The sequence below is a fragment of the Porites lutea genome, chromosome 5, assembly GCF_958299795.1.
Source record: "Porites lutea chromosome 5, jaPorLute2.1, whole genome shotgun sequence".
NCBI lineage: Eukaryota > Metazoa > Cnidaria > Anthozoa > Scleractinia > Poritidae > Porites > Porites lutea.
In genome coordinates this window covers 43045392-43068012 of record NC_133205.1, presented here as the reverse complement: position 1 = coordinate 43068012, position 22621 = coordinate 43045392, and the positions used below count along the sequence as shown (strand labels likewise).

The window sequence follows — 22621 nt, the reverse complement described above, 5'->3', positions numbered from 1 at the left end:
ATTGAGCGATTTGATCACCATGCTCAGTTTACTGCTCCTTTTGCTGACTTCTTGCATTGTGGTTGTGACGACCAGCAATGGAAACAAGCAAACCACCCAGCCCACGGTGAGAGAAATGATTTTGTCCCTTTATCTCTTCAAGGCCCAGGTTTATAGCACTTGACGATACGACCACGAACAATATCAATGAAGGGTCACTTAAAGACAGACTGGAGCCCTTTTAACACATTTCCGTTATTATTGCCACTCGTTCACTTAAAACAAAATTTGGTAATTACACTAAGTTAGAGAATATAGAGAAGGGACCATGTCCGAGATCAGATAGATACAGAAGTTTTTTCGCCGAGTTTATGTACACGCAAGAGCCTATGTGATGGGCTCCTGGTACACGTTCAAACATCAAAAACTACATATTGGTCAATTCACGTTGTAGCTAATTGACTGAAGAAGGCAGATGAATTTATAAAAAAGAGAGTTATCTTGGTATTGTGATGTTCCCATTCCTGTCTTGGTAACCTGTAAGGCGCGCGTTGGTCCGCAACGAAATTATGCAAACTCCTGTCTTTTGTTGTTATGTTGGTCTCCCGGAATGCTCGTCAAGCCTGGTTCTCCTTGGGAACCAGGCCGTGACGGGCGTTATGGTCATGCCTGAGCCAATTGAAAGGTGACCATGGAAACCATGACATTTTTTGCGCCTTGTAGGAATTTGATGATTGATAGGTCGAGCAGGTGTTTTAAAGTGTATCCAACGTTCTCTTTTCCTCTCTCTTCTCAAAAGAAACAAACAAAACAAAAACCGCTTGATCGAAGGTTAGGAAAGATTGGACTTAGGAGACCAGCTGGAAATGATGCGATTGTGGTTAACAAGGGTTAAAAAAAAAAAAAGAAAAGCCAAAGGGGGACCTGAAGCCGAGGGTCCCCCAACCAAATTAAACAAAACTGAAAGTAAAACTAAAGCTTAACATTTCTGGTAATGGGCGTTAGAAACGGTCGCAACAATTCGAAAGAGATGCCTCTATTTCTACTTTTTCCTTGTTTGACTCTAGCAAACTCCATCGTTCTGTTATGGTGCATGCGGTATTCCCGGCATGCACGGCAAGCATGGTACTCCTGGGGCACCAGGCCGCGACGGACGTGACGGACGTGATGGCCGTGATGGAGCTAAAGGTGATCAAGGATTGCAGGGGAAGACTGGACCTCAGGGACCTCCTGGTGATAAGGGACCTGCTGGTGTTAAGGGAGAGGAAGGGGCTAAAGGAGATCCTTGGAACCAGGGTCCTGCTGGACAGAAAGGGGAGCCTGGCGCGATGCCGTTTAAGAACTGGAAAGAATGCGCCTGGAAAAACTTGAATGATGACAACGACAGTGGTTTGATCAAGGCGAGTTTTATAGTTTGTAGGTTAATGAAAAAGGAAACTGCAAGACGCATTGAAAGCGCTTATGTGAGATCTTTTGCGGGAAGGTGATCGGACAAGGTAACATGACTAAATGCAGGGTAAGTTTTGACAAGTTGTGCAAGAGACAGGAGAGAGATTCTGACGATACAAGCAACAGAATGGCTAATTTCTAGATGTAACCGAGTTTTAAAGTCACATTTCGAAATTTGTAATTAATGGGTTCATTGAACACGCTTATGAAAAGAACGGGCTGACGACGAAAAGTTAATGCACATAATAATTCTGAAACGCAAGAAGATGGCAAAGAAGGTGAATTTCAACAGCTTTCTCTGTTGACAACTCCCTACCCATCGATTGTTTTCGCCTTAATACTCTCTTTCCAATATTTATAACAGGACTGTGTTTTCACCAAGAATTTTCCTGAAACAGCCCTTCAAGTATCCTGGACCGGTAATCTCAGAATTGCAAGCTGTAACCAATGCTGCAGACGATGGTACTTCCGGTTTAATGGCGCCGAATGTGTGTCTCCTTTACCTATTGATGGGGTTGTGTACTTGGAAAAAGGAAGCTCTGATAATGTTCTCCGTGTCCGCCATATCGAGGGACGCTGTAATGACATACCCAAAGGAACGGTGCGCGTGGGATTCTGGATCGGCAATTGCAACGGATATGGGAACGCTAATGGCTTCACAGGATGGAATTCAGTATCCCGGATCTTCGTTGAAGAAATTCCTAAAGCGCAAGCTTAAAAGGGACTCTAAAGATTAATAAAACGGATTCCTAATTCTTGCACTGCGCAAAATAAAGTAGATTATAAGCATATTGAGAAGTTTCTTTTATTCAGTATTAGGCTCTGCAGCGGTCGGCAACTGTGTCTCATAAGGAAATTTCAGCGCATACAAAGGTTGGAATTCGGTGTCCCGGATCTTTATTGAAGAAGTCCCGAAAGGTCAAGCCTAAGATACAGACTTCATCCTTTAGTACACTCGCTACTGGGTTAGAAATTTTTAGTTTTGAAACGTATGTTGTTGTTTTTTAAAGGACAGAAAAGCGCTAAATTCTGCCAGCCACACAGGCTGTAGTAAAATGAACTTCAAGGGGACACAGCTCTGCTGCCCGCTAAATAGACGATTTCCTACAACAAAACAGAAAGAGAAAAGGGGACTTTATGACAGTCGCGTCCGCTTTCCACGGGGTCCGATTAAGACGGTTTTTTCTATAAAGTGAAACCTGTAACAACTGGACAAGCATGAGATCTTCGCTTGTGTCCGCCTATAAAGGCGTCCACTGTACAGGCTCCTTTTGCCGAAAATATGGATTCAAAGAAACTTTTAAAACAAGCTGTTCCATTCTTCTGCTTAATACAGGCTGACCGCTTAATATATGGTCCTCTTTATTCGATTTTACTGAAAATCGCCTCGGATTTTTTTTGTTCGCGTGTTGTAAACTGCGCAACGTAAAGTAGAAATAGCTGGTACTCCCTGGTTTCGCCAATGATCACTGGCTCCAAGCTTAAGATTTCATTTAGCCAATCAGCAACTCAGCAAAATTCGGCATGATATCTATCAGCACGCCTCAGTTCAGTCAGAGTGGATCATTTGTTAACAAGATAAAACTCCACAGCGAAAACTGAATAAATATCAGACTAGCTGGAGTATAGTTGAAGGTTGACAGAGCAACGCAAAGATTGAGGCAAATTGAAATCATTTTCGTTTTCTTCGATAATTCTTTTTCTGTTAGCGCCAACGAGGTAGTATACTTTTGCTGTTTATGTATACTTTTCTGTCCGTTTAAATTTCCATTTGTCACTCCGCTATGAAATCTTGGCGAACGTCTTTTTCCTTTCATAGTTGAATATTGCTGTAGTTCTGCTAGATAAGCGTCTCAATCTTCCTTCACTGTAATTAAAAAGAAAGCAACATGGTTTACTATATTCAATCTATTCACTTTGCCTACGTTTTTTTCCGGATTCCGATTATAGTCTCGGTATCAAACGTACTAGCTAAGCAATTAAGTGGTGGGCCATTGACATAAAAATGAATAAAAAACCTCTGCTTGTAGAATTATCCAGTCTAGTTTCAGGGACTTCAAAACTTATAGAACTGGCCCCAGTTGTTCAAAAGCTGGATAGCGCCGAGTATCCACCGGATAAATTAATATCCAACGAATAAGTGTTAGGGAAACCAGTTGCGCTATGCATTGGATAGTCGCTCATCCGGTGGATAGCGTTATCCACTTTTTGAACAACTTGGGCCAGAGGTTTCGGTCTCATCTCACGGTCTTCGATTTCAAAGACACATAACAGAGAGAATGAAAACAATTAAGTCCGTTGGTAATTTAAAAAAGGAAAGAAAGAGGAGTGACCGAAGGTTTTCGATTGATTTACGAAGATGTATACACGTCAGTAGATGGAGCTAGATGGTACAAGTTAGATGGTTTCTATTTGAGGCAAGTGAGACTGTTGAGTGCCTACTAGTATGTGCCTAGTAGGTGATAGTTTATGGAAGCCATTGAAGGATAAACAATTGGCCACATAAGGTTTTATGATTCTTTGACAGTTTTCTTATTAAAAACTTCAAGCGAAAAAGCATCAACTGCAACAAAAAGAATTGCAAAGAACGTGTGCAATTGCCACAGAACAGAAAAGAACAAAATGAGCTAAAAAAGTGAAAGTACGCTACAAACCTTAAATAATTTGTACTAACTAGTTTTATACCGAGACTCTAGTGAACATTGTGTCAGTGTCTTGTCTTTTCCTTTCTACTACATAACAGTCTACTAAGACGCGTCGGTGTAGCAGCAGCTCTCTGTACGAGAGTTATAGCTTCCGTGTAGTTTTGTAAGCCATAAATGCTTGTTATTTACAATGTTGCTGTTTGAGCCTATGCTTCTGGACAGTCTAGGCATTATAAAGTTGAATTTATAATTCCTGTCACTTGCTTTTGATTCAACTGTTAGGCATTTTATGTTTAGTGTAGCAGGCTTACGTCACATGCAAGCAGCTTGAATTTGAGATTACCCTATTCCGTTGGCGCTGCGTTTTTAAGAGTGAAAATAAAATTTATTCACATAGCATTGAAACGCCAGTATTTTTATCTATTTCACAGCGACCTATTTACCGAATCAACGCAGTGGACAAAAATAGTCTTTACAACAATAATGACTTTCACATGCTCTTTACATCGACATTTCTGCGCAGTTGCAGTGGATGCACTAAGTCAAACTGGGCGAAATATGAATGAATACACAACTGAATTTCGGGATCGACATGATGAATTAAAGAAAGGTTGGGTTAAACCTTAACTGTAATTAAACATTAAATTAGACTTGGCGTCAAGTGAGCGGAATTCCATTGATAACTTTTTGTAACCGAGGAGATTTATTCAGTCACTGAACAAAGGACTTTGGATTTGTTTATCTTAAGAAAATTTTCACGTTTTTGGTCGCAATAAAGACAATTTATCGATGCTGTGAATTGTGTTTCGGCTTTTTTCGATACTCCTCGTCGATTTGAATTCGCCAATATTGACAATGATCGCCTTCTTATCAGGTAGAATTGGCAGAATGACGACAGAACTACAAAATTTAAAGTAAACATTATCGCAGTCTTGACAAGCCAATGCGCGCTGGGGAGAGTATTGTTAGCAAAACGCATGTTGGTTTAAGATTGTGGCCCGTTTTAACAATAACTACAACTCTCTGATGTCTGGTTTAGTCTATAATTGTTTCATGTGCACCGCGTCTTAGATGGAGCATTAGCCGAACAGAATGATGTGGTATTTTGCTTCTTTAAAGAAAACAGAGTTTTCAGACTTCTCTGTTTCATGGGGGCTTCATTCATGTATCTTTCAAACTTGCAACATAATGATATGCCTTCATTTATAAGACTTAGGCGCACTGATTTTACCCCTTTATTGTTACTGATACCCGAATAAATAGATGAAAAGTAATAGTGTTTATATTTAACCTACCTCAAAATCCAATGCAGGGGATTCAAGGCCACTTAAATTGCCCTCCCACTGTCATAAAACTCCTTGTAAAGGCTCTTGAAACACCACTAAAACACATGTGAATTCAAGATTGTAAAAATTACTGAGAAAATGTAATACCTTAATAACAGCGGCCCCATTTTCTCGAGCGAGGACACATCGCAAAATAGAGCTGTACGTAATTAATATACCAAAAATAGTCCGTCACTATAGGGTAATTGTCAGGTGTGGGACTTATGCGGACCTTGACCACAACGAATCAGACCGCAAGCCTTTCCATAATGACCCAGCAACTAAGCATTTACCCGCTAATACAAATGCTTTTTTAAAAACTCGATTTGTTAGGTACCAGACTTAAGAACGGTAAGCCCGGTCACAGAAGATATCGGAAGATATCTGATAAAGTTCCGAAGATTTCCAAATGTTGCCGAAAATGTCCGAAGATTTTCCGACGACCTCTGAGCAATTTCAAAGCTGTTTAAAGTCCCGTGCAAACGGACAAAACATATTTGGCCAACAACTCCCAGCATTTTTGGGAGTTGCTGCATCTGTTTGCATGTAGCAAAAAGTTGACTGGTTTCAAACTCTGCGCAACAACATGCAACAGGGTGTGCAAACGGACGCAACATGTAACATCCAAAAAGGTTGGAAGTTGTTACGTCGGCCAACAATGTTGCGTTCTCTTTGCACGGGGCTGAAAAGGCGACAATTTTAGCGTCCGTTTGCATCTAGCTTTAGTCTTGGGTCAGTGGGATCTCTGCAAGAAGTGATCCCAATAGAGGGATAATCTCCTGATTCTTTTTCAAAAGCCGTTAATGGCTAAATCAGTCACGCTATTGAAATACATTGTACACTCAACCGAACTTTAGCCGCCCGTGATTTAAAAACTGGCAATGGGAAGAGATGCATGCGTATATTAAGCCGAGGGTTCCCAAAGAGTGAAGCTTCCCAAATACGTCAGAGTTGTCTCAAACGGTTTTCTCTATGCTTTGAAAGCATATTTGGTTAATTTAGAGCTGCCCTAACAACTATTTCTAAATCTGTTCGAATGTCTGAGGGAAACTTTGGTCGTCTCGGTAGTTTCAAGTGGCTTTTTCGTCTCATCCGAAACTCTCCTGGGCTCATGGGTCTGGTCGAAGGTTCGAGGAAATGGAGTGGCCGTTCTTTCATTAAAGATTCTAGAAGACGTTTTGTCGTTTTCATGCTTAAGCTTTCAGGAAACCCTGTTTTTTTTTAAACAATAATTGCAGCAATATCTTGGTGATAAAAAGTGAAAAACAAAACCTATACAAAAATCGTTGGTAAGTAAGTACGAAACTCCGAATATCTTAGACGCATAGATTGGTTAAATAGAACTTCTTTAGCCTTTCTCGAGCTTTTGAAATTTCATTCGAAGAGTTATTCTACAGGAAAAAGTAGTTGGGTACCGAGAGAGTCTTGGGTGCCACTTATAAGTGGTCCCAAGCTTCCGGGTTTCACGTATTATAGTCAAAGTGAAATAAAAACGAAATTCTTCTTGTCATTGGTAAAACGTAATAGACCTCTTTAGATTGTATGTTTTGTTTTCCAAATGACGGTCTTAAGGGAATTTGCCCCTTTGTCTTTTCACAGAGTAAGCGTACATATGCACCAAAATAAGACGAAATTTTAAAGACACAAGTCAAGTCGAGTTAAGTCAATTTTTATTTAAACTCACACAGAATATTAATTAATACAAGTCAGTGCTTTTCAATATAGACAAAAAAAAAGATTGTTAAGGAAAAAGAATATCGCATGACCTGCATTGGGGAAAACAAAACACACAAGCTAAAGAGGTCTTTTTAACCGATAAAAATCATCACAATAATCTAATTTACACAATGTTCCTCTTTTACTTCTTTTTTGGGTACAAATGGAAACTAACAGATACTGAAATGGACCACCGTTTTGGCACGTTGAGAAATTTGTTACCATGCCGGCTGTCTTGTGAACTAAGACTACGTCTCTCTCCATGAACGTTACATGAACAAATACATACTTATATCCACTGTTTACAGGTAGCCATTACGACACCTGAAGGAGGATCTTGAGGTTTTCCCTGTATTGAGATCTAAGGTTGGTCACACTACCGGGTCTACGTCTCCTACTCTTTTAGAACAGCTGCGTGAGTTCTTTTACATCATACAAGAACCAGAAAAGTCAGAAAGTGCTGTGAGACGGGAGCTAAGGTTTTTCGTCCTTATCGGAGAAGACTAGAGAGTCTAACCGTTTGCAGATGTCATTACAAAGGTAGCACTTTCTCAGTTATTTAAAGACCCCGAGTGTTGGTCCGGCCGGGGTTTGAACCCGCGACCTCCCGCTCGGCTGAACGGCGCTCTCCCAATTGAGCTAACCAGGTAAAACGCGCACAACCGGGTTAAAGAATACGGCGGGGATGATATAATGACGGATCATTTACCGTGTCTTTTCTCGATGGTGGTTGTGTTAGAGCGTATGGTTGGGTCTATAGAGGTTCTTAGCCTCGGTTCCCAGCGCAAATTCCCAGTAGTGATTCTAACTGCGTTTGGGTAAGGGGGTTCTGTTTTAAACGGCAAAAAAATACCCTCTTTTAATAGTTTAATAGTGTAAACAGAAGTTTGGATAATGAAAAAAACATATACATTTGTTTTCTTATCTTTCCAAATTATCAGTACTGTATTTCGTTCAATCTCATCCAAACACCCAAGCACACCAACCTGTCAGCTAAACGGACCACTCTGTGTAAATTATAGTTACCGCCTTTACACAGAAAAACACACCCATAGACATACAGTTTTTGGACACTAACTCGCACGTCAAGTTCGGAAATGGACTGAACGGATTTAACTTATCTCCTCCCTCATTTACTGTCAAGTGAAGGTTGGAAACACAGTTGTAACGCGTTTCCTTCAAGTTTTCTTTTTGTAGTGAACACTGAGCAAACAAGTTTGTCCCGTTCTTTGACGCTGGTGGATAAACGCTGCTCGGCTCGACTGATCAACAAGACAGAGGTATCAAGAACAACGTCTTCTCAGTATGTTTCAGGAACGATTTCCCCCTCCTGCTGAAGCTCGCTTAGTATGCGGTCATACCAATACCGTCTGTTTGCCTTCAGTCCAATTCTTCCATATCCCCGAAGTCTTTTCGTTCTTCAGGGACAACTTTAGACTGTTTGTGTAAAGTTGCAGATATGTTTCCTTTCTCTGGGCTCTCATATTTCTCCGAATGCTGAGGTTTAAAGGAGGGTAAAAAAGACAACACTTGATCGATGTCACGACGAGCAAGTCCTAGCCGACCAAGTAGAGAGTCGAATTCATTACTCCAAGATTCCATTGCTTGTAATACCAGAGAATTCTTGCGCTGTAGTCTGTGAAGACAGTGAATGAACATAACTTCTATCACTGCCATGATAATTGAGTACGTACTCAGTTTAAGGTAAGTAGAAACGAGGTCCTTGATCACAGCATTTGCCAAGGGTTCGACCGCTTCGATCAGTCAGGTTTTTTAAACTGAACAGCTCCTCTGCTCTAGGTCTTCAAAATAATAGTGAGCAATTATTGAACGAGGCTGAGTATGGTGTCAAGAATAATGCAGATCTAGGAAAATATTACCTACCGAGGTGAATAAAATCCTCCGAGATCTGCATAATTTCACATCATACGAAAACCGAATTCCATAATTGTCTCATTATTTATTCAAAATATTTCTAAGTTCTTAAGAAGCCAAACTCCTTGCAGAATTTCTTCAAAACGTTGGCCTATTTCTCGGCTCGGTTTCAGGATATAATTATAATAAAAAGATGATTTTTCTTGTAGATACTGCTTAAAAAGTAGATAATATCTATCCAGCAAAACATTGCATTTCGTTCGTTCAGTCTTAGTCAGAAATTCAGTTATTTCGTCTTCGGAAAGACGTGAACGCCAGCACTTTTTTAAGTTCACCCGTGAATAAACAGTTTGGCGGCCGCGCCCGGAAACGAGGGTGATAGATGGTCTATTGCCCAAGTTGCCTCGTTTCCAGGCTCAAATAACATCGATCAACCTCGTTTTCAAACAATATACCATCGAATCAATGGTATATTTCTCGCGTCTTCCAACTGTAAGTTGGTTACGAAGAATTGAGCCAAACAAAACGGCGAAATATTTTGAATGAATACTATTAATAATAAATAATGGTGGACACAAAAAAGTTAGAAGGACAAGCGTTGAATACACGTTCAAAGTAGCTGCAAAGCAAATTACAGGACTTATGCTGGGACGTTTTAAGCAAACGGAAAATAAATGCAACGGAGAAAACGGCTTCTTACTCACATGACGATCAATGCTAGTGCCAAAATGTTCCACTGTAAGGGCTTCAGGGCCACGTTTTTGTTGCTGAAACTGCAGAGAAACACAATTTCAACTTATTAAGCTATTAGCCAACACGCTGCTTTTTAGCGTGACATCTATGGGTCCACTTTTCTGTCCATATTAATAAGATTAACGTCAATTATATTGATATCGGAACATCTTTCAAATCTGGCCAACGCTGGCTGGCGCATTTTTACCTGTGGCACTTTTCCCCTGTCCGTTCCTGATCCGCTGTGTTTTTTCTCATACTTTCATTCGCGTGCATGTATTATATGTTTTTACCGACTGCACGCTTCCATGAAGTTTTCCTTTTTTTTAAATGGATTGTATGGTTGTTTTCCAGGGTTTCGCTGTCCTGGCAGAAGTTGCTTGTTTTTGCTTCAAATTAAACTACACTAATTTCCTGAGTTGCCTGTGCTTGAAACAGTAAAATCCGTGATGCAGTTTACTCACCTAAACGTAAGAACCAGCTGTGTTAGGTCATGTGATACTTCACCCACAGTCAACTTGATTTCACTCAACGGGTCTGGCAGACTGGAGGAATGAAAAAATAAAGAGTGCAGCAAACGCAACATTGGAAGTAATGAAGATGGAATGGACGACCATCAATTCTAGATGGCAGAGGAGGAGGAAAGAGAAAATTATTTTCTCTGGCCAATCAGATGCCGGAGATTCAAATGCTTCGTAAAATTGTTCGGGGGCTCCCCCGTTCTTGCCGTTCTCCCCGACCGACTAGCTTCCAGAGGGTCTCAGCGAAGGTTGGAGAAGTAAGACCTTTTTTTTTTTTCGGACCAGTAGCAGTAGTAGTGAAGAGGTGCGCACTATCATCACCAGACTGACCGATAAAAAACTTGGCGATTGGTCTGCGCTAGTTTATATCGACATTATTTGTTCGCGGTTGCAGAGGGTACGCTCGCGACATGAAAGGCTCAGATTTCTAAATTAGATTTTCAAATTGCAGCATACCAGAAAACAATAAACAAGATAGTCTCCAACTTACGTTCGGAACAGCTTGTCCAACACGATTCGTCTCCTGATGGTTGTTTGTGATTTAGAGTCAATCGGTGGCAGAACACAAACGGGTTCCTGGAGGGAAAAAAGGGAATTGGAATTTCTCGTGGTGAAGGTCGCAGTTGCACACTTGTTCCAACAGTATACTATGGTATTACCTTTTAAAAGAACTAGCAACTGACAGTAAAATATTAGAGAGAAATACATTTTGATTCGTGAAAGATAATATTTCTTAGCATGGCTCTGTAACACAATGTTCATCTTATTTATTTATTAATTTGTTGTTGCCGCGGCCTTGCTGCAGGTCAGATCTTAATTTTAAAAGAAGCTTCACTGTATGTCGAGCGATTTGACCAAATTCACTAATAGGTAATTGGCCGCCAAACTAAGTGGAAAATAAAAAATCCGGTCCTATTTTTTTTGATTACACAATAAATAAAAACCCATAAAAAGGAAGAATATACAGGTGTAACAGGTGTCTTTGAAAACTGTTCAGCTTGTTAAGTTTTTTTTAAGGGTTTATTTCTCTAAATTATTACGCTCGAGAAACATTCGTTTGTCATTGAGCTATGGTTTCAAAAAAAGATCTAAAACAATACATAAACAAAACAGCTACATGTACATGACAAGAATATACTTATTATTATTATTATTATATTATTCTTATCATTATTATTAGTAGTAGCAGTAGTAGTAGTAGTACTACTACTACTACTACTACTTCTGAGCCCTGCCACACCTTATTGTATCTCTCTTTTATGGTGATATCTCCATGGCTGAGTTTACTCGATGTTTTCTCAGTATCTGAATCTGAGTCATAATCCTTCTTAAGGTTGACCACGGGCTGAAAGAACCGAGCAGCTCTCGCTATGTCTGAATCTGAATAAAAAATGGTATGTTGTAGAACAATCTGGTGAAATTATGTGGCACATTCCAGTATTAGGATAAGGTGCCAGAGCTCTCGAGGGTTGCAGTGGCCTCGGAACTTTTTTTTTGGCAGCAACAATGTGAAGTAAGCAGTTTCACTTAGAAAACCAGTTGTGATACCCTAATTTCCGTAAATTTTCTTAATTTTAATTCCTAAGTTAGTTTGAAAATAAACAAAAAATCCTTGACTACTACATATAGGGTTAAAGTCCCTCCACACATTTTGAATAGTCTAGCTTAGAACCACAACGATGTATAGTTGACTCAATCAAAAAAGGCATTACGCGTCTTTAATAAAATTGTACATGACAGGCGGGATTCGCGGGTAAACTGATTAATGCCGTATATCATTTTCACGGCAACAATGCTTTTTCGTTGGTGCAACAATTCACATCCCCTCAAGGTAAATTTTAATCACACAGTAATAAATTGGTTTTAACTTTGGCTGAACGTCAAGTCAAACCACAGTTTAGACTTTGTCGGAGATGGGCAAATGTGCGTCATGGGCAAAGTGTCGTTAGCCAAAGAAACTTCCCATACGCTAAAGGAATGTTTCAAAAAGCTCCTCCTACCTCTTTCTCCTTCGTCTGGTGGTCTAGTCTCTGTCATTGTTTTATCATCTGAGAGGCCCAAATACTCAAGCGTTGAATGCGTACACCATTCTTGAAACACGGCTTGCACAGACTGAATGATAGTTTCTCTACTGTGGTGGGAGTCATTTCTTACGACATGCCTTCCTACTTTCTCAGAAGGAAATGTTCTGTTTTCCGCACTAGATTCTTTGTTATCCTCATTTTTCCATGAACGAGTTGTCTTACTACCATCAATATCACAAACAGAGTATCCTGGATTTAAGTTTTCAGAGTTATTATCCTTTTTCAAGTCTTGACTGTCGTCTGTAAGTTTGTTTTCATAAAGTTTACTTCCCTCACTTTGGTCTTCAGTATTGATTGAAGGAAAATCATCCTGGACGGAATCTTCCAAGCGTTCGCCTCCGTTCCCATCACTAAAAACAAAGCAAACCCAATAACACTTAAGCTAATGTTCACTGACAGGTCGGTATGATTGATACAGTAGGCACTGGACTGGTTTACGCAATATAGTAATCACATCTGTGACACACTGTAATAATAATAATAATAATAATAATAATAATAATAATAATAATAATAATAATAATAATAATAATAATAATAATAATAATAATAATAATAATAATAATAATAAAAGAATCTTTATTACAAAACCTCAATTAAAATCCTATTTACAATCAACCTGCTGTTACAAAAAATCTAATTAATTCATCAAAAACACTATCCACAATTCCATCCGTTACAAAAGAAACCCCTCGTCCTTCATTACAGAACAAAAACAATCCTATATATTATAAGTGAAGATAGAAAAAACTATTCATTTACAAATTCTAAAAAATAGAAGTAACTTAACCTTACATAAAAGAAGAGGAAATAGATATAATTAATAATAAGAATTCCATTATGCAGAGATATTAAGATCCTGCAATCGAATTATACTAATGACGGCTAAACCAGTGTCCATAAAAAGCCCTAAGTATAAAAGCATATAGACACGTATTTCAGATATCCGCACTAGCGACATTTATTTTACAGTCTAATGATTGCTCTAGCTTGCTACGAAACGGCGTTCGCGAACCTCTGACGCATGCATGTACCGATCTTAAGAGTTCAAACGAGATCTGTGTCCTGAGCCAAGTGATTACAACGTGATAAGGCTCGGTGTCTTTCTGAGCTATCTTGTCTGCCAGATGCTTTAAGAACCGCTGACACTCGTTTCCCATTCCGCCATTGGTTCCAAACACTAAAGGCGTAAACGAACCCATTTCTACATCTAACACCCGCTGCTGGTACTTGCGCTTCTTCTCTTCTTCTTGCTCTTTGAACACTTCCGATGTTGGCTTGCTCTGGTAACACTTGGAGTTGACGTGCGTAACTCTAACATCAAAAAATGCCGTAACTCCTCTTGCCCAGAAACCTCCCGCTTTGATGTCCAACCTTGCCTCAGAACTTGTAACAGCGCTCGCGAAGATTCTGAGCTGATAACCCCAAGTTCACGTATCCCACGTCATCCCATAGATCTTTCAAAATGCGCATATATCCTTTCTTGCGTCCGTTCTGGTAACATGGCGGGTTGCTTGAGCTTTTTAAGCTTAAGGCTTTTTCCCTGCATTCTAGTAAGTCTTGATTCATCTTGTCAGTCCATTTTAGCCTTCCTGGTTTTCTAGCGAGCGACCGACCCGCAGCCGCCGCCTCCGCCATACTTTTTACATAATAATAATAATACTTTTTATATAATAATAATAATAATAATAATAATAATAATAATAATAATAATAATAATAATAATAATAATAATAATAATAATAATAATAATAATAATAATAATAATAATAATAATAATAATAATAATAATAGCAGCAGCAGCAGCAGCAGTTGTAGTAGTAGTAGTGTTAGTGGTAGTGGTACTGTACCCTGATCCTGGCTAGACATTAGGACAAGTTGTTGTGGGAGTCACTTCGTCAAGATACTGAAGGTTACATGTAAATCACAGTAGAGATTTAATACAAATGAGCTTATTCCATTTCTCAGAACCTTCGAGGCAGACGCTGTTTGCACTAAAGCATGCATGGTAACCACACTTTAGGACAACTGCACTAGAAATCTTTGGGCCTGTGGGTTAAAACATACACTGCACTATACGCTAACAAAAACACGACTTTTCTTATCATTTAATATATTGTAATCTCTACCATGAGGCACAACAGAAAACGACACCATGATCAACGTCATGTTATGATTTGTGTGTGCTTTCTTTGTATATCACAGACAATATAAACATTATAATGTACATTACAATAAGGCACATTCACCTGACATTTTCTTGCTCTTCATCCTCTCCCAGCAAAACGTTGCCAGCACCAGTTCTATCAAAATCATAAGTCAGGATTATCAATATTCAGTCTAGCTGACTACCAGGCCGGTAGTGAGTACTGTACGTTTAGTTTATCTGAGTTTAATGCATTTGCCTGCAAATAGCGAGAGCTAGACAAGGCAGGCAGAGTAGAAAGGTTACAGCACCCATTAGCGGTGGTTAGCTCGAAAGCTAAGCTCCTCTGACCACCGTACACTTCTCCATAAGCCATTAATTTTCTTTTTTTTTTCCTTCTTCTTCTCCTTTATTAGTGTATTACCTTACTATATATAATGTAAATATTTTATAAAGTGTGAATAATAAAATTGAATTGAATTAACAAAAGAAACTGAAACAAACCTTACCCACTAGAGCTATCTTCACTCTCCAATAAACTAAACACTTTCAAACTAAGAAAACAAAATTTAAATTACTATTAAATACATGTACATCCAAGTTTAGTTGAGACATGTTTTTGTTGATATCTGTGAAGGCTCGGAAAAATATGCATGTAAAGCTTAGAAAGTGTGTGAAGGTCTTTAAGTGCATATAACCTACCAGAACCCATTTGTAACTGAATGGTTTGTTTATTCAATTTTGCAACTATTATGCAAAACAGGGCCACTAGCCAGAAGCAAGACAAGGCACTTGCCTCAGCTAGATTTTAACCCAAATCAGATCTTGTCTATTGCCAAAAGTCTGAATAAGGTCTCCTACATATAGGGGTAAGGAAACCATGCTTGCAGGATGATGAAAGGCACACTTGAAAAAAATCCACGTTGTTATTGCAAGGAAGATTTTACAACAATACCTTAAAAAAGCTTAAGGTAAATTGACTAAAATGACAAGTGCCTTAATTAACACAAACATTAGAAGCTCATCATAAGCATTGATTTTCTTAAAGCCACATTCAATGTAAATTGCCGCTATACCTTTCACCAATCCGGGTCCAGACAGGAGAATCTGAAATTTGCGATCCAAAATATTTTGATGCTTTGAAACAGAAGTTACTGCAAAAGCACTGTTAAAGAAAACCCACAAGTCAATTCAATGACATTTCAGAAAATCAAAAGAATTATATTTTACTCTTAACCAAGTAAGTTTTTCCCCTGAAGAGTTTTTGAGACAGATGTTCCTGCTCATGTACTATTTTTTGAGATTTTTGTCAGTCTTACATGTCACTCTCTGATCTGAAAAAAATTACAACAGTAAAAAATAGACAAATTCAAGGGAGTGGCAGGGGGACCACCACAGCTGTAAGCCATTCATGGTGGGGGTGTTGTCCCCAGAAAATAAAGAATTGTTTATTTGTTTGGTGAACTAAATGTACAGGAAACCTTTCTGATTTGATATGTGTTCCTGTTCATGACAGCAAGCGGCAGAAGATATTATGCTATGAGAAATTATAGGCAACATTTAAAGGAAGGAAATAAAATGTTCAGTATTGTCCACTGGATCAAGTAGGAAAGAAGTTGACAATGTGTTAATCAAAACAATCAGTATTACATGTAGTTAGCTCCACTAAGTTTCTACTGATTATTGTTAAACGGCAGTAAACAGCACAACTGAGTCACAGTATGATAAAAGTAAAAACTCACCTTTCTTTCAGTTATATCATAGACTCTATTTGTTTGAAACGAGATTTTATATTTTTGGGATGGAATCTAAAAGCAATTCAAACAAAATATCACAGGGCTTTAAATACATGTAATAAAAAACATTTGCTTGCCCTATTTGTGTCACAATGGAAGAAAACAGGGAATAGGATCCCCCATTTTTTAAAACAATTAATTTTCTACATGTACTTTATACACCATATACACAGTATACACAGTTCCTCTGTCCTGTTATGCATGTAACTTCTATCATTATTCAAACGGGGGTTTTCTCTACATGCAGTACAAAATCAAAATCATTTTTTAAATGAACAATGGCAAAATAATATGTAAAATCTTGTGTACACTGACACTTCTTAGGTTTCTTTAACCTACTTACTCTCAAATATGACAGAAATTTATTATCCCTGATAACCTCAATTTTTTCTTGAAAAAAGGACTAAGATAAAGCACTGCTTACAAATTTAAGTAGGTTTTTGTTTGGACGGTCACAACAATGATTTTGCAAGCCCATTATATAATTATTCTGGACAAAGTGTAAAATACTTTTTTTGCTTTTCTTCTTTAATTCATATTTTTCAAGTTGACCGAGAATGACTTGTATATAATAATCTTTATGACCCCAGATTTGATGTGGCTATGTACGGAAATAGACACTTAGCATACTTGAATACATGTATATACAAGAAATAGAGCTGTTCATTACAGTATATGTGCAGGAGGCAAAATGTGTTCTTGGGTTAAAAAGCCAGTATTCAACCTAGTTTGCTTCCCACTTTTCCTAGTTTCCTGGCTGTAAATTATTCATATGAGACAAGGGAAATCCTGTAATAAGAGAATAGAGATTTTACCTCCAGTCAACAAAATTATGCTTTAATCACTGCTTCATAAGAGGCTCTTTGCGTTATTATAGATACATCTCCAGAGAAAACAGACAATTAAGGTTTGGCAAAGCCACCACTTGTTTGGCTTTTGAAATGAGGTCTAAAGAACAAGTTACTGCAGAAATTCTACACTGATGATGTTTCACTACCCAGACCTTAATAGTGCTTCTGATTGGTTGAAGCAAATTACCCTTGCAGCACGACTTATCGGAAGCACCAACCAGAACTGCGTGGTGACACATCATTGGTATGGAATTTATGCAGTCATTCTTCAGATGTTGTTTTGTGAAGAAACCAGTGGAAGCATCACAAAATGTCGGCCATTAGCTCAGGCTAATAGATGTACTATGTTTTCATTTAGCACCAACAACAGCTGAGGAAAACCATTGACTGCTTTAATTGGAAATTCTTTCAAATTTTGCTGATAAACTATACTGTAGCTTCCTTATTCAAATCTTACTGTAAGCCCTGGATGTACCAGCATTCACCTTACTCAGATGATTCTTGCATAAAGGGTAACCACATTTTTGGGCTATCATTCTTTCTTCGACAACATCTGCATAATGGCTGGTGGTGATAAAGTTGCCCTACAACAAGGATCCAACTTAAGTCAATGTCTAAGGTTATTTACTTTGAGGCAATGTCAGTGTTGCAATTATATGTGGGGAAAACTGGCCTGAGAATTACAGCCTTCCAAAACAGTGGAAACAAGTTAAGATTTACATACATGTACATAACACACATTTATAATAGCACATTGAACCTGCCAACTTTTTCTGAGTCAAATGCGTGAGACTTTCGCCTTGTCATGACCGGGATTTCCGAAAATGTCCCAGCAACTTCTGAAGATTTCCGACAATTTTCCAAAGATTGCTGAACATTTGCCAAAAATGTCCAAAGATGTTCTGATGAACTTCGAGCACTTCTGAAGCTATTTAAAAGACAACAATTTTAGCGTGTTTTAATTTTGTTAGAACACAAAGTCATCATTCAATGCCTTTTTGGAACATTTTCGTGGAAGTGAATTGAACTTTCATTATTACCTGGGTAAAAAGAATGTGCATGAGCCAAAGACCCAAATGGCCAGAGCTTATCCTGGTTTCCTTAGCATGAAGCATGTCAAGGAGAATTGCTACTCCCCCCTGGATGGGATGCTAGTCCATTGTAGGGTTATTCCCCAGAAGTATGTCGCTGGTACTGTACCCATTTATACACCTGGGTGAAGACGGACAAAGTGGAGCAAAGTTCCTTGTCTAAGGAAACAATGCACAGGGAAAGATTTCAACTCTGGATCTCCAGATCCAGAGTTCGGGGTGTTAACCACTTAGCCACACAGTCTTCAAAGAACAATATATCTGGATTTGTGAGTCAAGCGTGAGAAATTGTCCTTGACGCGTGACATCAATGTGTTCAGTACGCAGGCATGAGACTCAAGCATAAAATGCGAGACTTGGCAGGTACAGTGTATATAATAACAAAAAAACCCAGTTTATTCTTTCTTTTTTCTTCTAACAAAATCGCCTGTTGCCCAGGATAATAAGTCATAATGATAAACATTTTGCATTGTGAATTATTCAGCCAAATCAGTGTTTCTAATGAGAAAGAAAATAAAGCTAGTGTTGCTTGTTTTTAGATATTTTTAACATCGGTGTTGAACACAGAGGGCTGATAAGTTGGGAGGGAGAGTGGTGAAAGGTCCAACTTTCAGAATTCTGTTAATTTATTGTTAAATTAAAAATTATTGCGAAAGGGAAGAGTTAATTTAAAATATCACATTTTGAAACTCACTGACTGTAGAAGAAATTCCTCTGAGATTTCATCCTCAAGAACAAGTTTCTCTACAATTTTATGAGCTCTCTCTTCAGCAGCCACTTGTGAACGAATTGAAGCTTCAAGATCTTTTAGCCTGAAAAAAATAGACTGATACATGTACTAAGAATTTTCACAAAAGTACTAAACAAAAGTGCATTCTCAAAAACTACCACTAAGAATGATCAATCTTAATAAATTCTGGCAAACCAAAACACGGCCCTCACCTTTTTTGTTCCGCTTGTATTTTTTCTTTGTATCCAGGTCTTTTTGATCGGGAAGGCTCTGAAAGGGAATAAATAAAACAGAAATTTTCGAGCAAGAGATAAATCCCTTTAATTTCTTTCAGTAAAAACAACGTACTTTTCTTTCCGGCTTGATTCAGCTGGGGTGATTTGTTTTCCACATTTTCCTGCATCATGTCCTCTGCCATGTTGCTCAAGTAACTACGTTGTGTATGAGCAGCCAAGGGTCTACATGGCTTTGAGACCGCTGACTAGCCCCGAGTGTATTGCGAGCGGGGGCAAACTTCCCAGAAGGAAGGCCTAAAGAGCAAAATTAAAGGATCCCTGGAGAGACAGGAAACTATTAGAATTAAACTGAGTGGAGATCTAACCGTATTGGAAAGAGACTTAAAGTGAACTTCACTCATACCATCCTAAATGAAAAAGAAAATGACATGAGTGAAAAGGGCAAACTATGTGCTTGGGATTATCAAATCAACAGAGACTGACTGGTGACTAAAAGAGAATCTGGCAGATATTAAAACTGAAATGGCCCACTTAAAGGAAATTGAGGTTGACAATGTAAAATACAAGACCGGAGTACAGCCATGATGAAACAAAAATAAAACCTGGACTGTCACTGAAGCATTGTGGGGCGGCAAGGACATGCGAGGAAATTACTAACTATTCAAGACCAAAGCAATATATTTTATTTTATTTTATTTATTTTATTAGCTTTGCCCTGAAGAATACAGAAAAAAAAATGAAGATATGCGAACACTAGTAATAAGAACGTAACAATACACTAATAATAACTTAAATATTTGGGCAGGGACACCGCAACAGCTAAAGCCAATTACTGCTGTAAATCAAGCCCACTGTTTGATTTTATTCCCATTGATCATGCAATCGTTGACACCCTATACTCTTGAAGATTTCTGACACTTGTTTTAATGGAGCTCCTGATCAGGGAACTAAAGAGCCAGGATGCTGTTGATATAATGCCAAAACTTTTTCCAGCTTTTTTTTTTGCGTCCTTGGACAGTGGCTTTGGCAAAATTTTTTGGTCAAATCGTCTCCATTAGAGTAAATAGACTTAAGCGATTCAAATATGATATCGTTATGCAAATAACGCCGAAAAGGTCTCACTTCCAGTTTACGTGCACCGCTCCTGCAATATAATAGCCTGCGTTCACGGTAGTTTCGAAAACGAAGCACTCGAAAACGAAGACCGAAGCACGAAGCACCCAAAACTCGAAAACGAAGCACCCAAATCTCGAAAACGAAGCACCCTAGATCGAAAACGAAGCACCCTAAATCTCGAAAACGAAGCACCCTAAATCTCGAAAACGAAGCACCCAAAACTCGAAAACGAAGCACCCTAGATCGAAAACGAAGCACCCAAAACTCGAAAACGAAGCACCCAAAACTCGAAAACGAAGCACCCAAAAACTCGACACCGGTCTGTCCTTTATAAACACGAGCTCAATGTAAATACAGCAGAAATCAAGCGCGATAACGAGTATTGGATAACGAATCGAATGCAGTTGAAATCTACTCAAGTTGTAAATGCATTTCCGCCGCTGCGTGGGAGGCCCGGTGGGAGGCTATGTTTTGGACGTGATCAGAAAACTGAGAACGCCCAAACTATTTCTAGAATATTACTGTATTGCCGTATTACTGTATCGCAAGTATCCCCGTACAAAATGATGAGCGTTTTCTATTCCATTCCTCGTTAAAGGCCATTTGCAAATTAGTGTAGTTAAGGGTGGATCGGTGGCATAAAAAGCATATCTTCAGGCTTCGCCCCACCGACCTCCTTCTCAGTAGCTTAACTCTCCTTTTTTTATTCGCTCCTTTTATTTCAAAATTCTCCTGTTCCCCACCATAGAGCCTGATCCCAGGCTATTACCCTAGAAAAAATTCTGCCTGGATCTGATCTGATCTGATCACGCAGTGTCAAAAATATCCGATATGGTAGACTGCAAAACAGTCGGTTTTTTTCTCAAAATCAGTAAAGAAGTCGGTAAAGCGTGGCGTAAGAGTAATACGCGCGAGCCTCACACTCCGTTTCCAGCCTCGTTTCAGACCTTTTGTGTTACTGCTCACGCGTACTTGAATACGCCAAAATCTGCTGACGGACAGTTTTTCAAGTCTACATAAACATGCATGTGTACCGAAAAAACGCATATTAAGGTAAGATGTATCAAGTATAGCGAGACCAATAATAAAATTAATGCATTATATCCCATCTAGAAACGTTCAGTTAAACAGTTGGCAGGCTCTTATAAACCTTGGGGTGGATTTTGTGGACCTTTGGAGGTGCGGACGCATCCGCTGCCTCCACCTGATTCGGATTGCGTCATGCAAGACGTACAGCCTACAGTGGTTTCGAGTTTTGGGTACTTCGTTTTCGAGATTTGAGTGCTTCGTTTTCGAGATTTTGGGGTCTTCGTTTTCGAGATAGGGTGCTTCGTTTTCGAGATAGGGTGCTTCGTTTTCGAGTTTTGGGTGCTTCGTTTTCGAAGGTTTAGGGTGCTTCGTTTTCGAGATTTAGGGTGCTTCGTTTTCGAGATTTAGGGTGCTTCGTTTTCGAGATTTGGGTGCTTCGTTTTCGAGTTTTGGGTGCTTCGTTTTCGAGTTTTGGGTGCTTCGTGCTTCGGTCTTCGTTTTCGAGTGCTTCGTTTTCGAAACTACCGTAGCAGGCACTAGGAAATAAATGGGCGCAAATAAATGGGCGCAAGAAAAAACGCGCGCGCGAGAAGGAGCGCCTGCTACGCAGGCTAGCAATATAACACTGAACCCTTTTCCTTAAAAGTTGCGGAATTGGAGATGTTGCATGGCTGAATATCTTGTAACCGTACTGATATATCTATCACTGAAGCAGTTTTATATGTAGACAGGTTTGTCTTTTGAGAAAGCCGTATTTTTAATAGCGCGATGATAGACGTAACACCTTGCTGCCGAGTGGAGAAAGGCTGACAACCTATGGTTCCGAGTCGGATATTTATACTCACGCTACACCCAAAATTGCGCCGCTTCTTCAAACTTGTAAAATAGGTATCTAAACTTTATGCGCACCATTCATAGTCTTCACGTTCTTGATTAAAAGGGAGCGGAAACTAAGCAAAGCATTCACTGTCCAGGCCTATTAAAAAAAAGAAAACTCTTTTCCGGTCTTTTTCAACCAATGTCTTCTCGGTCTAACAACAACAACATTAGCTTTATTTGCATGACTATAATTATGTAGTTACAGTATTGCAAAAGCTTTAAAATAAAGTTACAATTCATAACAATGATAATGCAATGCAATGATTACTACGGGTCTTTTTCGAGAGGAAGGAAGAGAACTGTTAGTGCTCGTTTATTGAACTCATGTAAGTGTACATGTATTTAGATTTATACATTGCTGAGTCAGTGGAGTATCGAATCAGCTGCTTTGAAAAATAATTAAAAAACAGGGTAAGTTTGG

General features: G+C 39.0%; 1 protein-coding gene across 1 annotated transcript; it reads right to left on the bottom strand.

Annotated features, from left to right (window-relative positions):
* Positions 1–7767: 7767 nt before the first annotated feature.
* On the bottom strand, positions 7768–19437 carry LOC140938522 (putative RNA polymerase II subunit B1 CTD phosphatase RPAP2). Its single transcript, XM_073388006.1, has 14 exons — positions 19289–19437; positions 19153–19210; positions 18905–19022; positions 17605–17703; positions 16215–16280; positions 15549–15637; positions 14982–15026; positions 14576–14629; positions 12243–12676; positions 11483–11622; positions 10733–10818; positions 10186–10266; positions 9694–9762; positions 7768–8750 (listed from the first exon to the last, which is right to left on the bottom strand). Exons 1-14 carry the CDS (start codon positions 19356–19358, stop codon positions 8495–8497), a joined length of 1665 nt encoding a protein of 554 aa, XP_073244107.1. The 5' UTR covers positions 19359–19437; the 3' UTR covers positions 7768–8494.
* Positions 19438–22621: the final 3184 nt, after the last annotated feature.

Coding starts and splice junctions, on each gene's coding strand:
- LOC140938522 (XM_073388006.1), bottom strand. CDS start 19,358: ATGGCAGAGGACATGATGCAGGAAAATGTGGAAAACAAATCACCCCAG. Junction 19,023..19,152: donor ATACAAGCGGAACAAAAAAG/GTGAGGGCCGTG, acceptor TATTTTTTTCAG/GCTAAAAGATCTTGAAGCTT. Junction 15,027..15,548: donor TGGACCCGGATTGGTGAAAG/GTATAGCGGCAA, acceptor TTGTTTTCTTAG/TTTGAAAGTGTTTAGTTTAT.